We start from the raw sequence: 15,478 nt of genomic DNA, 5'->3' as shown, positions 1-15,478 counted from the left end.
TATTTTTCTTCAATCTACACACAACACCCCATAAAGACAAAGCAAAAGCAGGTTAACACATAAGTATTCAGACTCTTTACTCAGTAATTTGTTGAAACACCTTTGCCAGCGATTAGAGCATTGAGTCTTCTTGGGTATGACACTACAAGCTTAGAACACCTGAATTTGTGGAGTTTCTTCCATTCTTCTCTGCAGATCCTCTCAAGCTCTGTCAATTTGGATGGGGAGCATTCCTGTACATATTTTCAGGTCTCTCCAAAGATGTGAGATTGGGTTTAGTTTGAGGTCCTGAACCCTCTGGAGCAGGTTTTCATCAAGGATCTCTCTGTACTTTGCTATATTCATCTTTGCCTCGATCCTGACAAAGCTCCCAGTACCTGCCACTGAAAAACATCTCCACAGCATGATGCTGCCACCACCATGCTTCACCGTAGGGATGGTGCCAGGTTTCCTCCAGATGTGTCGCTTGGCATTCAGGCCAAATCTGGTTTTCATCAGACCAGAGAATCTTGTTTCTCATGATCTAAGAGTCTTTAGGTGCTTTTTGGCAAACTCAAAAGTGGCTATCATGGGCCTTTTACTGAGCAGTAGCTTCTGTCTGGCCACTCTACCATAAAGACCTGATTGGTGGAGTGCTGCAGAGATGGTTGTCCTTCTGGAAGGTTCTTCCATCTCCACAGAGGAACTCCAGAGCTCTGTAAAGACTGACCATTGGGTTCTTGATCACTTCCCTGGCCAAGGCCTTTCTCCCCCGATTGCTCAGTTTTAGCCAGCTCTAGGAAGAGACTTGGTGGTTCCAAACTTCTTCCATTTAAGAATGATGGAGGCACTGTGTTCTTGGGGACCTTCAATGCCCCAGATCTGTGCCTCGACACTATCCTGTCTCGGAGCTCCACAGACAATTCTTTCGACCTCATGGCTTGGTTTTAGCTCTGACATGCACTGTCAACTGTGGGACCTTATATATAGACAGGTGTGTGCCTTTCCAAATCATGTCCAATTGATTGAATTTCCACAGGTGGACTCCAATAAAGTTCTAGAAGCATCTCAAGGATGAGCAAAGGAAACAGGATGCACCTGAGCTCAATTTCGAGTCTCATAGCAAAGGATCAAGAAATGTCCTTGTTGTTGAAAGAAAAGCACTTTCCTTGTCCATTAAAATGACATCAAATTGATCAGAAATACAGTGTAGACATTGTTAATGTTGTAAATTACTATTGTAGCTGGAAATGGCAGATTTTTTAATGGAATATCGACATAGGCCCATTATCAGCAACCATCACTCCAATGGCACATTGTGATAGCTAATCCAAGTTTATAATTTCAAGGCTAACTGATTAACAGTGAAGAGGCGACTCCAGGATGCTGGCCTTCGAGGCAGAGTTCCTCTGTCCAGTGTCGGTGCTCTTTTGCCCATCTTAATCTTTTATTTTTTATTGTGCCAGTCTGAGATATGGCTTTTTCTTTGCAACTCTGCCTAGACGACCAGTATCTCGGAATCACCTCTTCACTGTTCAATTAGCCTTTTAAAATGATAGACTTGGATTAGCTTAGTTGATTAGTTGAGACTAGTGTTTTGCGGGTACCATTTAATGAAGCTGACATTGTTTGGCATCTGTTTCTCAAACTAGACACTCTAATGTACTTGTCCTCTTGCTCAGTTGTGCAACGGGGCCTCCCACTCCTTTTTCTATCCAGTTTGTGCTGTTCTGTGAAGGGAGTAGTACACAGCTTTGTACAAGATCTTCAGTTTCTTCGCAACTTCTCACATGGAATAGCATTTATTTCTCAGAAGAAAGGTATTTGTTTCTGGCCATTTTGAGCCTGTAATCGAACCCACAAATGCTAATGCTCCAGATACTCAACGAGTCGAAAGGCCAGATTTATTGCTTATTTTATCAGAACAACAGTTTTCAGCTGTGCTAACATAATTGCAAAAGGGTTTTCTAATGATCAAATTGATCTAATTATCAATTAACCTTTTAAAATGATAAACTTGGATGAGCTAACACAACGTGCCATTGGAACACAGGAGTGATGGTATTCCATTAAAACTCTGTAAATTACTGTTGTAGCTGGAAATGGCAAAGTCTACACTATATTTCTGATCAATTTGATGTTATTTTAATGGACAAAAAAAAAGGTTTTTCTTTCAAAAACAAGTTCATTTCCAAGTGGCCCCAAACTTTTGAACAGTTGTGTATGTAAATAAGGTATGTTTTTTAATAGTCATAAATTAGCAAAAAATTCAAACAATCTTTTTTCGCTTTGTCATTATGGGGTGTAGATTACTGAGGATGTTTTAAAAAAAACGAAAGATTTTAGAATAAGGCTGTAAGTTGTCTGAATACTTTCCGAAGGAACTGTAGTCATGGTAGCATCCACATTTATGTACAGTGCCTTGCGAAAGTATTCGGCCCCCTTGAACTTTGCGACCTTTGGCCACATTTCAGGCTTCAAACATAAAGATATAAAACTGTATTTTTTGTGAAGAATCAACAACAAGTGGGACACAATCATGAAGTGGAACGACATATATTGGATATTTCAAACTTTTTTAACAAATCAAAAACTGAAAATTGGGCGTGCAAAATTATTCAGCCCCCTTAAGTTAATACTTTGTAGCGCCACCTTTTGCTGCGATTACAGCTGTAAGTCACTTGGGGTATGTCTCTATCAGTTTTGCACATCGAGAGACTGAAATTTTTTCCCATTCCTCCTTGCAAAACAGCTCGAGCTCAGTGAGGTTGGATGGAGAGCATTTGTGAACAGCAGTTTTCAGTTCTTTCCACAGATTCTCGATTGGATTCAGGTCTGGACTTTGACTTGGCCATTCTAACACCTGGATATGTTTATTTTTGAACCATTCCATTGTAGATTTTGCTTTATGTTTTGGATCATTGTCTTGTTGGAAGACAAATCTCCGTCCCAGGTCTTTTGCAGACTCCATCAGGTTTTCTTCCAGAATGGTCCTGTATTTGGCTCCATCCATCTTTCCATCAATTTTAACCATCTTCCCTGTCCCTGCTGAAGAAAACCAGGCCCAAACCATGATGTTGCCACCACCATGTTTGACAGTGGGCATGGTGTGTTCAGGGTGATGAGCTGTGTTGCTTTTACGCCAAACATAACATTTTGCATTGTTGCCAAAAAGTTACATTTTGGTTTCATCTGACCAGAGCACCTTCTTCCACATGTTTGGTGTCTCCCCCAGGTGGCTTGTGGCAAACTTTAAACGACACTTTATGGATATCTTTAAGAAATGGCTTTCTTCTTGCCACTCCTCCATAAAGGCCAGATTTGTGCAATATACGACTGATTGTTGTCCTATGGACAGAGTCTCCCACCTCAGCTGTAGATCTCTGCAGTTCATCCATAGTGATCATGGGCCTCTTGGCTGCATCTCTGAACAGTCTTCTCCTTGTATGAGCTGAAAGTTTAGAGGGACGGCCAGGTCTTGGTAGATTTGCAGTGGTCTGATACTCCTTCCATTTCAATATTATCGCTTGCACAGTGCTCCTTGGGATGTTTAAAGCTTGGGAAATCTTTTTGTACCCAAATCCGGCTTTAAACTTCTTCACAACAGTATCTCGGACCTGCTTGGTGTGTTCCTTGTTCTTCATGATGCTCTCTGAGCTTTTAACGGACCTCTGAGACTATCACAGTGCAGGTGCATTTATACGAACAATTGATTACACACAGGTGCATTGTATTTATCATCATTAGTCATTTAGGTCAACATTGGATCATTCAGAGATCCTCACTGAACTTCTGGAGAGAGTTTGCTGCACTGAAAGTAAAGGGGCTGAATAATTTTGCACGCCCAATTTTTCAGTTTTTGATTTGTTAAAAAAGTTTGAAATATCCAATAAATGTCGTTCCTTTTCATGATTGTGTCCCACTTGTTGTTGATTCTTCACAAAAAAATAGTTTTATATCTTTATGTTTGAAGCCTGAAATGTGGCAAAAGGTCGCAAATTTCAAGGGGGCCGAATACTTTCGCAAGGCACTGTATGTGTTTACAAAAACATATTCTATTCTTGTTTACAAAAATGACCCCAAAAGGGTCATATTAGATTGTGTAGAAATGCAGGAAATTAGCATTAAATGCCCAAGGAAAGTTTGAGCGAGGACCCCCAAACTCCCCGCCAGGTTATGCCCACCCCCCACTTTTAAAACCAATGTTGTGCCCCTGGCCACATGTCCTACATATATCAGTACACTCTTAACAACCTAAGCATTACAAAACTTATATTCGAGCAAATAAGCCATTACATTTCTTGTTGACCAAATTCGACACTTATTGACCGCTATACAAAAACTCCTCGCTTGGTTAGCAAAGGAAAAGAAATGGCACCCGCTGGAAAATACAGACTTTTGGCAGAGTTGGGACTCTCGCTTCACCTCTTCCTCTCTGACCCACTTTTCAATCAACTATTGTTTCTCGAAGTAGAAAAACATGCTAACATTTAAAAATGATATGGTACTTATCCTAATATCAAAAGAAAAATGCACAATTAGCAGCATTTGTTTTGATAACCATCAATTTGGGATTCCACCCTGTAAACATAATTTGGCTAACAACGTGCGGTTGGAGGAGTCTCATTTCATTCAAGCGCATTTTCACATACTTTCCCTCTCCTCGACTTTTTGACCTTTGTCCAAAAAGATGCCAGAGGACGCATGAGTTAAGCAAAACCAATTGACAAAAGCCCTAGGGTGAGTGATGGAGGCTTACAGCTACCCAGATATCTCAGGTTTGTAAAGGGGAATGAAAAAGGGCAGGGGATGCTATTTAAAAAAGAAAAAATGAAATGCAACCCAGACTACTCCCTAGACATTCCCAGAACAACTCAGCTCCACACAGAGCCAGACATTCCAGTTTTACAGGCAGGCTGGCTTCTGAAGTGCAGAGAATTCCTCTCTCTCACTAATATTGAACACCCACATTCCTTCACACTGTAACAGCAGAATCAATGGTAGAAATATGCCATCATTCACAGTACTGGAGCCTACGGCATTCTCTTCCCAGGCAGAGTCTTGTAGGAATGGCCTACCGCTGTGGTTGCTGTGCCACCACCTACCCACTGCCACAATCCTCACCATTGTTTGGAGAAAAGAAAAAGAAACACTTTTACAATCTTTGGATGTTTCCAATGAAAGCATGGATCAGTTTGTGTCTTGAAATCCACAAAACATAAGCCATGATGACTCAAATAACGACGAGGATGATACTTCAATTTTCTTATCCTTTATTATCATACATAGGAAAATAGCTTTTCTGGTATTTTAAAAAATAGAACCTGTATTTCCGCAAACATACAGTACAGTTGAGTGTGTGTATACTTTGGATGATATAGTTATTGGGAGAGAGAACCCCATGGTTAAAGGTAAGGCAGGAAGGGGAACACACAACAGGACTGAATCAGAGGGACTAGACCAGCCATGGACACACAGCTGGGTCAGACTTCTGAGTGGGATTGTGATCTATTCGAACTAGTCATGCTCAAAGAACAAACTGTTTAATAGCCCATTTGATGGTGATGATTACCAGTGATGCTGTTGATGAAGTGCTCAATTCTGAGTTGACCCATCCAAAGGCAACACAACGTGTTTTTACCAAAAGTTCTGAACCAATGTGATGGGTGGCAAATGTGAGTACCGTTCCCTCAAGGGATGTTGGCCAAGACTGCTACCCTGAAAAGTCCATAGTTCTCTATATGATTTCCTAAGTGCAGTAGCCTGTTGAAAAAGCACCTTTTACAATTTTAAACTCAAACCCATAGATACAGGTTACATACCCATAAGAGCCCTCCAGTCCTTGGCATAGCATTTATCCATGCTAAACCCCCACCTGCTGCACCTCCTGCTAACATACAGTAAGTGCACTTGAGAACAAAGGGCTCATCTTGATGGGATGTGATGGGTTAACGCATTAATGTTAGAGTGGGTCTCATAATTCATTCCTGTCTGGTTGACCTGATAACCCCTCAATAACATTCCACAGGTTCACCAAGATACGCTACATGAGAGAATCAAGCACAGACACCCCTGGATAGCTTAATATACTGACTGGGAGGGGGGGGTCTCGGGATAGGAGCTCCTACATGTTCTGTACATGTAAATGTGATATGACAGATACAGATTGGACAAAGATCAGCTGCTCTTTTCAGGTACAGTAGGCTACTATACTGTAAATGATTAGCTTTGCTTGCTGGCCTAACATACTAACCTCTAGTACTGTAAATGACTAAGCAGTTCCTTACAAAAGTGGTTACTTTGCATTGTAAAGCCGAGTCACTTTTGTAATTTCAACATTGATTTTAAAGACATAGAAATAAAGTAAAATAGCTTATAGGTTCTACATCATACAGTGTGTGAGCAGATAGGCCAAAAAGGTGACAAAAGTCAAATAGGACTTTAGGTTTGGCAATATATATATAGTTTTTTAACTCATTCCAGTCGTTTAAGAGCATGGACCAGTAGGGCTATGATTTCTGCTGGTTTTCACTCAGTCTCTCTTACCCTTCAATCAGCATCTGATGCAAACCAGGTGGGTGTGAGTGGACTCTTAACGAACCAGTTATTACATAATGGAACAGTGAAGTACCATGGTGAAAACCAACAGACACCAGTCTGCACCCCCGAGGTCTTTAGTGGAGTGGAAGGAGGCACAAGGTCAGGGAAGCGGTGGTAAAACTACTGGATTGGCCCTTGTAGGGTCAGGTAGGGATGTGACTGGGACAGAAGTTTAGCACCGTGGGGAGCGGGAGGGGATATTTAGACTCATCACCTGTTCTCTGAGCGAATCTCTAAACTCACATATCAACACAGTACTTTCATCTGGGCTAATAGCACAGATTACAGGCTAGAATGAGCTGGGTTATTTACGGTGCATTTCCCTCAAACTGTTTTGAAGAGAGAGTAACTCATGAAGCAGATTCATAGAACAATAAAATATGTAGAATAGAATGTGTGACAATATAGGGTTTTAAACACAATTAAATTACATTTAAAACAGTTATACAGTGAGCAACTGCCTGTCACAAATTTGTTATCTGCTCAGGGTAACGAAGTGTGTGTATATGTATGGCGGGGGGGGGGGGGCTGAGCAGGATGCGATTTAGCCTAAAGGCCTGAAATCCGCTTTAAAGGAGAAGTTCACTTTATTTAACCAAATCTGTATGTACACTACCATTCAAAAGTTTGGGGTCACTTACACATTTCCTTGTTTTTGAAAGAAACTTTTTTTGTACATTAAAATAACATCAAATTGATCAGAAATACAGTGTCAACATTGTTAATGTTATAAATGACTATTGTAGCTGGAAACAGCTGATTTTTTTATGGAATATCTACATAGGCTTACAGAGACCCCTTATCAGCAACCATCACTCCTGTGTTCCAATGGCACATTGTGTTAGCTTATCCAAGTTTATTATTTTAAAAGGCTAATTGATCATTAGCGGGTACTATTTAATGAAGCTGACAGTTGAGGACTCCCACTCCTCTTTCTATTCTGGCTAGAGCCCGTTTGCGCTGTTCTGTGAAGGGAGTAGTACACAGCATTGTATGAGATCTTCAGTTTCTTGGCAACTTCTCGCATGGAATAGCCTTCATTTCTCAGAACAAGAATAGACTTGACGAGTTTCAGAAGAAAGTGCTTTGTTTCTGGCCATTTTGAGCCTGTAATCGAATCCACAAAATGTTGATGCTCCAGATACTCAACTGGTCTAAAGGCCAGTTTTATTGCTTCTTTAATCGTGACAAGATTTTTCAGCTGTGCTAACATAATTGCAAAGGGGTTTTCTAATGATCAATTAGCCTTTTAAAATTATAACTTGGATTCGCTAACACAACATGCCATTGGAACACAGGAGTGATGGTTGCTGATAAGGGGTCTCTGTAAGCCTATGTAGATATTCCATTAAAATAAAATCTGCCGTTTCCAGCTACAATAGTAATTTACAACATTAACAATGTCTACACTGTATTTCTGATCAATTTGATGTTATTTTAAAATGGACAAAAAAAAAAAATGCGATTGTCTTCTAAAACAAGGAAATTTAAGTGACCCCAAACTTCTGAACTGTAGTGTAAATAGCATGTTATAGAATTACCCAGACACTTTTTTTACAATCAATTGTTTTTGAGAAACTTACACCACCAGCGATATACTTCCTCGTGCTCGTTCTGCAGTTAAACATGATCAATCACACGGAGAAGCAGCACATCTGCAGAGGGGAAACCGCTTCAGTCGCACAAAATTGAATATAACATTGCGGATAAAGTTTAGAATGACACAGTATCATGTGTCTGGGCACTTTTACAACATGCCATTTACAATCAAAATACAGATTTGGTTCAAATAAAGTGAACTTCTTCAAGCTGAACAATCACATCCCTGAAATGGCCGTTACCTGTTAGCTCACTGTGTAGCACCAGGACAAGCCCTCATCTGCTCCGGTTGCAGGAGGGAGGGGAGGCGGCAGAGGCCGGTTAGGGTCCGAATCAGATTCAGTGCCCTATTCCAGGGTCCTGGGGGCCCCTCTGGGTGCACATTTTGGTTATTGCCCTATTACTACACAGCTGATTAAACTAACCAACTCATCATCAAGCTTTGATTATTATAATCAGCTGTGTAGGGCAAAAACCAAAACGGGCACCCAGGTGGGGCCCCAGGACCAAGTTTGGGAAACTCTGCCCTACATTCTGGCCCAGGACTGCTTCTATAGCACCAGAGTCCTGATGAGGACCCAGACTCTCTGGCAAGGCCTCCCCGGGGTAGGGCTGGGTGGATGAGTCTCATGAGTCTGTCAGCCCGTGGTGAGGTTGAGATTGTACTGAGCCGGGTTGGGCTGGGCAAGCGCAGCCAGGGTAAAGGTAGGGGACCAGGCTGCTCTGAATTCTGGATGCAGGTTCTTATAATTCTGCCGTCCTGGTCAAGTGCTGTAACAGGGTTAAGGGTGAGTGAAGGTAGGTGGGTGACATCAGGATCCAGACTAGGCTGGCTGGGTCAGACGGTAGTTCTGATGTTTTTGCCAGGCCGGGGGCTGCGGTGCACCTTGGTGTGTTTGGAGAGGTGGTCGCTGCGGGCAAACTTCTTCTCACACAGAGAGCACTCGTAAGGCTTGACCCCGGAGTGGGAGCGCCGGTGACGAGACAGCTCATCAGAACGAGAGAACCTACAGAGACAGAGGAGCACAGGTCAACACCCAAAACCCTGTGATAAAACAAGTTGGTGTTTTGACAATTTCTCTGAATTCGAAATGTTTGAGTTAAACATTCAGCCGGTTACAGCCAAGTGTGTCAGGAGGCCAGTTATTCCCACTGTTTGATAGCCCCCAGACTAGCGCTCAGACTCAACTCTGAGGAAATAGGAACACAAAATGGTGGGACAAACAGTATTTACAATACACACTGAGTGTACAAAACATTAGGAACACCTTCCTAATATTGAGTTGCACCCCTTGTCCTGAGAACAGCCTTAGTTCATTGGGGCATGGACTCCACAGGGTGTCGAAAGCATTCCACAGGGAGTCAACATGCTGGCCGATGTGGACTCCAATGCTTCCCACAGTTGTGTCAAGTTGGCTGGATGTACTTTGGGTGGCAGACCACTCTTAATACACACGGGAAACTGTTGAGTGTGAAAAATCCAGCAGTGTTGCAGTTCTTGACACACTCAAACTGGTGCGCCTGGCACCTACTAAAATATCATGTTCAAAGGCACATAAATCTTTTGTACTGTACGTCCATTCACTCCAAATGGCACACATACACAATCCATGTCTCAAGGCTTGAAAAACGTTCTTTAACCTGTCTCCTCCCCTTTATCTACACTGATTGAGGTGGATTAACAAATGACATAAATAAGGGATCATAGCCTTCACCTAGATTAACCTGGTCAGTCTATGTCATGGTAAGACCAGGTGTTTCTAATGTTTTGTAAACTTTGTGTACAAACATTATAAGCATATCCTTTCACATTCTCCAACTACAGTGCCTTGCGAAAGTATTCGGCCCCCTTGAACTTTGCGACCTTTTGCCATATTTCAGGCTTCAAAACATAAAGATATAAAACTGTATTTTTTTGTGAAGAATCAACAACAAGTGGGACACAATCATGAAGTGGAACGACATTTATTGGATATTTCAAACTTTTTTAACAAATCAAAAACTGAAAAATTGGGCGTGCAAAATTATTCAGCCCCTTTATTTTCAGTGCAGCAAACTCTCTCCAGAAGTTCAGTGAGGATCTCTGAATGATCCAATGTTGAACTAAATGACTAATGATGATAAATACAATGCACCTGTGTGTAATCAAGTCTCCGTATAAATGCACCTGCACTGTGATAGTCTCAGAGGTCCGTTAAAAGCGCAGAGAGCATCATGAAGAACAAGGAACACACCAGGCAGGTCCGAGATACTGTTGTGAAGAAGTTTAAAGCCAGATTTGGATACAAAAAGATTTCCCAAGCTTTAAACATCCCAAGGAGCACTGTGCAAGCGATAATATTGAAATGGAAGGAGTATCAGACCACTGCAAATCTACGAAGCCCTGGCCGTCCCTCTAAACCTTCAGCTCATACAAGGAGAAGACTGATCAGAGATGCAGCCAAGAGGCCCATGATCACTCTGGATGAACTGCAGAGATCTACAGCTGAGGTGGGAGACTCTGTCCATAGGACAACAATCAGTCGTATATTGCACAAATCTGGCCTTTATGGAAGAGTGGCAAGAAGAAAGCCATTTCTTAAAGATATCCATAAAAAGTGTTGTTTAACGTTTGCCACAAGCCACCTGGGGGGCACCCAAACATGTGGAAGAAGGTGCTCTGGTCAGATGAAACCAAAATTGAACTTTTGGCAACAATGCAAAACGTTATGTTTGGCGTAAAAGCAACACAGCTCATCACCCTGAACACACCCTCATCACCCTGAACATGATGCTGCTGGTGGCAGCATCATGGTTTGGGCCTGCTTTTCTTCAGCAGGGACAGGGAAGATGGTTAAAATTGATGGGAAGATGGATGGAGCCAAATACAGGACCATTCTGGAAGAAAACCTGATGGAGTCTGCAAAAGACCTGAGACTTGGACAGAGATTTGTCTTCCAACAAGACAATGATCCAAAACATAAAGCAAAATCTACAATGGAATGGTTCAAAAATAAACATATCCAGGTGTTAGAATGGCCAAGTCAAAGTCCAGACCTGAATCCAATCGAGAATCTGTGGAAAGAACTGAAAACTGCTGTTCACAAATGCTCTCCATCCAACCTCACTGAGCTTGAGCTGTTTTGCAAGGAGGAATGGGAAAAAATTTCAGTCTCTCGATGTGCAAAACTGATAGAGACATACCCCAAGCGAATTACAGCTGTAATCGCAGCAAAAGGTGGCGCTACAAAGTATTTACTTAAGGGGGCTGAATAATTTTGCACTCCCAATTTTTCAGTTTTTGATTTGTTAAAAAAAGTTTGAAATATCCAATAAATGTCGTTCCACTTCATGATTGTGTCCCACTTGTTGATTCTTCACAAAAAAATAGTTTTATATCTTTATGTTTGAAGCCTGAAATGTGGCAAAAGGTCACAAAGTTCAAGGGGGCCGAATACTTTCGCAAGGCACTGTACCTCAAGAACCCTAACGCTTCCCTTAGGAAGCTCACTCCAGTTGCTGATAGGGATATTGGAAACTGTGAGCGTGTTGTAATATCTCATATTTGCAGAGCCTCTATTGTCTTATAAAAGCTCTACTCCCTACCTCCACAGACAGATATTATTTTTCTTTATGCTCAGCTTTGCAAAATAATTACAGTGGAATACTGTGTCAACATCCTAACAAGGGGTATAGAGCATGTTTTCTACTGTCATCATTACACCCACTTCATTTTGAACTGGTCATTACAGGCTTTCTTCTCTCTGTTTAATTATCCTATCACATGTTAATAACTAGCCTATATGATAATGAACTAAACAAACCTAAGCTTCCAGTGTTTTCTGCATGTTGACTAGCATTGTTATGATATAACCCACCTCCAGCCACAGTCAGGCCAGCTGCAGGTGTAGGGCTTCTCTCCGGTGTGTCTGCGGAAGTGGGCCTTCAGATGGCTGCTCTTGGTGTACATCTTCTCACAGCCTGGATGAGAACACTTGTGCACCCTCAGCGTCTCTGTAGGAGGGGGTCTGTTCACCTTATGTGGGGCCACAGCTTTCACCACGGCCCCTCCACTGTGACCCCCAACCACCGATGCCCCAGCAAGCCCCCCGGCAATCCTCACGGTGATTGGTAGAGGGGCAATCTTCACGTACTTCTGGTCTGGAACTCCGGCGTCCATGCTGGCTACGTTGAGAAGGGTGGCTGGGGCAGAGGGCACCTGTGAGGCAAGCAGGGTAAAGTTCTGCCCTCCGTGGAGCCCCAAGACCAGGTGGGCCAGTCTCAGCCCACTGGACGGCCCAGGAGTAGAGCCTGTCTGGGGGAGAGGCTGGGCCAGCGGCAGCGACTGGACCTGGAGTACCAAGGGTGCTCCCAGGAGCACTGAGGGGTTGGAGGAGGACGGGGAGGGGCACGGGGCTGCTGGGCTGTGGATGTGAGGGATGTTGGGGGTTTGTGGGTTGGGGGGTGACAGGGCAGCGCTGGTCCCTGGGTCACTTTGTCCTCCTGGGGAGGAGAGAGTATGTTCAATGGAGCTGGAAGGGGAGGGAGCAGGCTCCTCCATGGGTTCACTAGAGAAGAGAATCCCCTCTCTCACTAGCTCCATCTTCTCCCTGAGGAACTCCTCGATGTCCTCAAGGGTGGGAGAGAAGGGCGAGGGCAGGCGGGGGCTGAAGTCAGGCAGCCTGGGGTCCTGCAGCATGCCTTCTTCTCGCTTCTCCCTATCCCGCTCTATGGGGGTAAAATCATCCTCCTCTTCCTCCTCTCCAGGGCTGAAGCTGAGCCGAGCACCAATGTCCCCAGCATCTGGGCTGTAACCGGAGGCAAAGCTATCCCCCTCGCTCCTCCCCTCACTGCCTTCTCCCTCCTCAAGCTCCAGGGAGATCAGACGAACACTGTCCCTAAAGAGGTCATTATCAGAGACCAGCGCTCTGCTGCTTAACGACACCATTGATACAGTCCAGATACACAGGAGAGTTGAGCAGAGAACCACGCTTCTCACTACACCTGCACAGAAAATGTGAGGGATAGCATGGTTAAAAATGTGAACGGTTAAACATGAATAAGAATGCAATATTTAATACCGATATGCTGTTTAGGAAAGTTGCACCTAGCTGTATTTGAAGGAACAGCGGAAATGTGGAATGGTCCAATGGAAATGCGAGTGCAAGGTGAGAGGATGTGTCAGCCAAGGTGGTGTGTGAAAACAGCATAAACGTGTATCTTTTGGATTTGAAAGATTCTTTGTCGCTTATACTAACGTTAAGTTCCAAAGGATTCCAAAACCATACTGCAAGTGAAGGATATTTTCGTTTAGACAGAGTGTTGGGATTGTAGTGTTCACATGGAGCCAGCTGTGGTCCATACCATCAACTGAGAACCCAAAAGTGGGGCCGGCTGTAAAATGTGTATACCCCCATTGGGTTCTCCAGAGCTAGGTAATAATAGACTTAAAGCTAACAATCAACAAATGATTAGGCCAAACATCTAATCCGAATGGTATCAAGGCCTAAACACATGTGCTAAAACAGAGCAAATATATCTATCATCAAATTAAAAATAATAAACCTAATGTGTCATTTGATTTCATTAATTCGACCATCATAACAATAAAGCAACACGCGGGATAATTAAATGGATACATTGTGCACAATGACGCCTCCAGCGTAAACACTTCCACCATGACGCCCATATGTGTCTCGGGCGCTAAACAACATGGTGCAGGACTGTAATAAGTGCGTAATTACACCAAAGTGAATCATGTTATACAATCGATAAACGTTATTCGGCGTCAGCAAACAGTATTATTTAAAACTTCAACTGCTTTTAAACTCAGCGCATGGGCAGGCGAGGCGCATGGCAAGCCACCTGACTGCAACAGCCAGACAGGAATTCACGAGTCTCAAGTTCGGAGGGTTCTATAAATACAAATCTAAGCATCCAGCGCAAACGAAAAGAACAACTAACACTAGTAATGGCGAACTTACCGTCTATTATCATGAAATATATTAAGAGCTTTCGAAATACACCGTCCTCGCAGTTTTTGTCCGTCGTGTTATTGTTGCAGAGAGAGAACCCGTCATTGCCAAGGCTCCATGTTGGCATTCTTTATGAGCCCATCACATGACTGCATTTCTGTACGCTCAGAGGCAAGGATCCAATTCTGGCTGTTTGGTTGGCTAATGTTACGGAGGCTCGCCCTAAAACAAGAGATTTAATTGGTTTCCGCTTGATGGACGCCGTTTTTCCCCCAATATTTTGGAAACGTCATTAATCTCGGCCGACTGTCCCTATGGCACCGGGAAAATTAGAATTAACGCCACCTCAGTTATGTATACAGTGTTTTCAAAATGACATCGTACATACAACGTGGCTCATTCAGAAACCATGTGTCATGAACTGACAAGATGGCAGAGTTTTGAACTGCAGCAGGTGGTACGATGGACATTTTGTTAAATTATAGCCTATGCATTGCTTAATTAGGATTAAGAATTATAGCCTTTTTCATGGTTAACCAAATGTTGGAGTGTCTGTCAGCCCTGCGGAGAGCACATGTATAAACAGACTCAGACTGGTCTCATAGACTAGACATAACATAGTTAATGTAAATCCGGGATACTCAAATTATTATATGTCACGTTTGGTATGGTTACATAAGTTAGAAGGTTACTTAGGTATAAAGGAAAGGAGGGTGGTTGGTCGGTGTGAGTGGGTGGGTGTATGAAGCAAACATCTAGCAACCCTCGGGGTGGTTGGGGGTCTATAAAGCGAATGACTAGCATGCCAAAGATTGCAATTTAATTAGCTGTTAGCTAACCCTAACCCTTTTATCTAACCCGTCCCCTAACCCTAACTCCTAGAGCCAACACGGCGCCGACAGAGATGGTCGCCCCGCTTCACGTTCAAGCTAGTTAGCGGTGGTGCGTTTCAAATCGGTGACATCACATGCTTTGAGACCTTGAAGTAGTGGAGTGATGGGTAACGCTGCTTCGTGGGTGACTGTTGATGTGTGCAGAGGGTCCCTGGTTCGGGGTTGGACTAAAGTTATACTGTTACATTGGTGCTGTGACCTGGATCACTGGGTTGTCACCCCCCCGGGTTGTGCCGTGGTGGAGATCTTTGGGGGCTATACTCAGCCTTGTCTCAGGATGGTAAGTTGGTGGTTGAAGATATCCCTCTAGTGGGGTGGGGGCTGTGCTTTGGCAAAGTGGGTGGGGTTATATCCTTCCTGTTTGGCCCTGTCCGGGGGTGTCCTTGGATGGGGCCACAGTGTCTCCTGACCCCTCCTGTCTCAGCCTCCAGTATTTATGCTGCAGTAGTTTAT

At 43.3% G+C, this 15,478-nt stretch overlaps 1 protein-coding gene across 1 annotated transcript; it reads right to left on the bottom strand.

The window, feature by feature from the left end:
• Positions 1 to 6,080: 6,080 nt before the first annotated feature.
• LOC135541990 (Krueppel-like factor 15) lies at positions 6,081 to 14,259 on the bottom strand. Its single transcript, XM_064968533.1, has 3 exons — positions 14,142 to 14,259; positions 12,036 to 13,161; positions 6,081 to 9,185 (listed from the first exon to the last, which is right to left on the bottom strand). The coding sequence occupies exons 1-3, from the start codon at positions 14,257 to 14,259 to the stop codon at positions 9,017 to 9,019; spliced, it is 1,413 nt and encodes a 470-aa protein (XP_064824605.1). The 3' UTR covers positions 6,081 to 9,016.
• Positions 14,260 to 15,478: the final 1,219 nt, after the last annotated feature.

The sequence above is a fragment of the Oncorhynchus masou genome, chromosome 6 (assembly GCF_036934945.1).
Source record: "Oncorhynchus masou masou isolate Uvic2021 chromosome 6, UVic_Omas_1.1, whole genome shotgun sequence".
Lineage (NCBI taxonomy): Eukaryota > Metazoa > Chordata > Actinopteri > Salmoniformes > Salmonidae > Oncorhynchus > Oncorhynchus masou.
The sequence above is the reverse complement of the archived record's forward strand: the minus strand, read 5'-3'. Positions and strand labels throughout refer to the sequence as shown.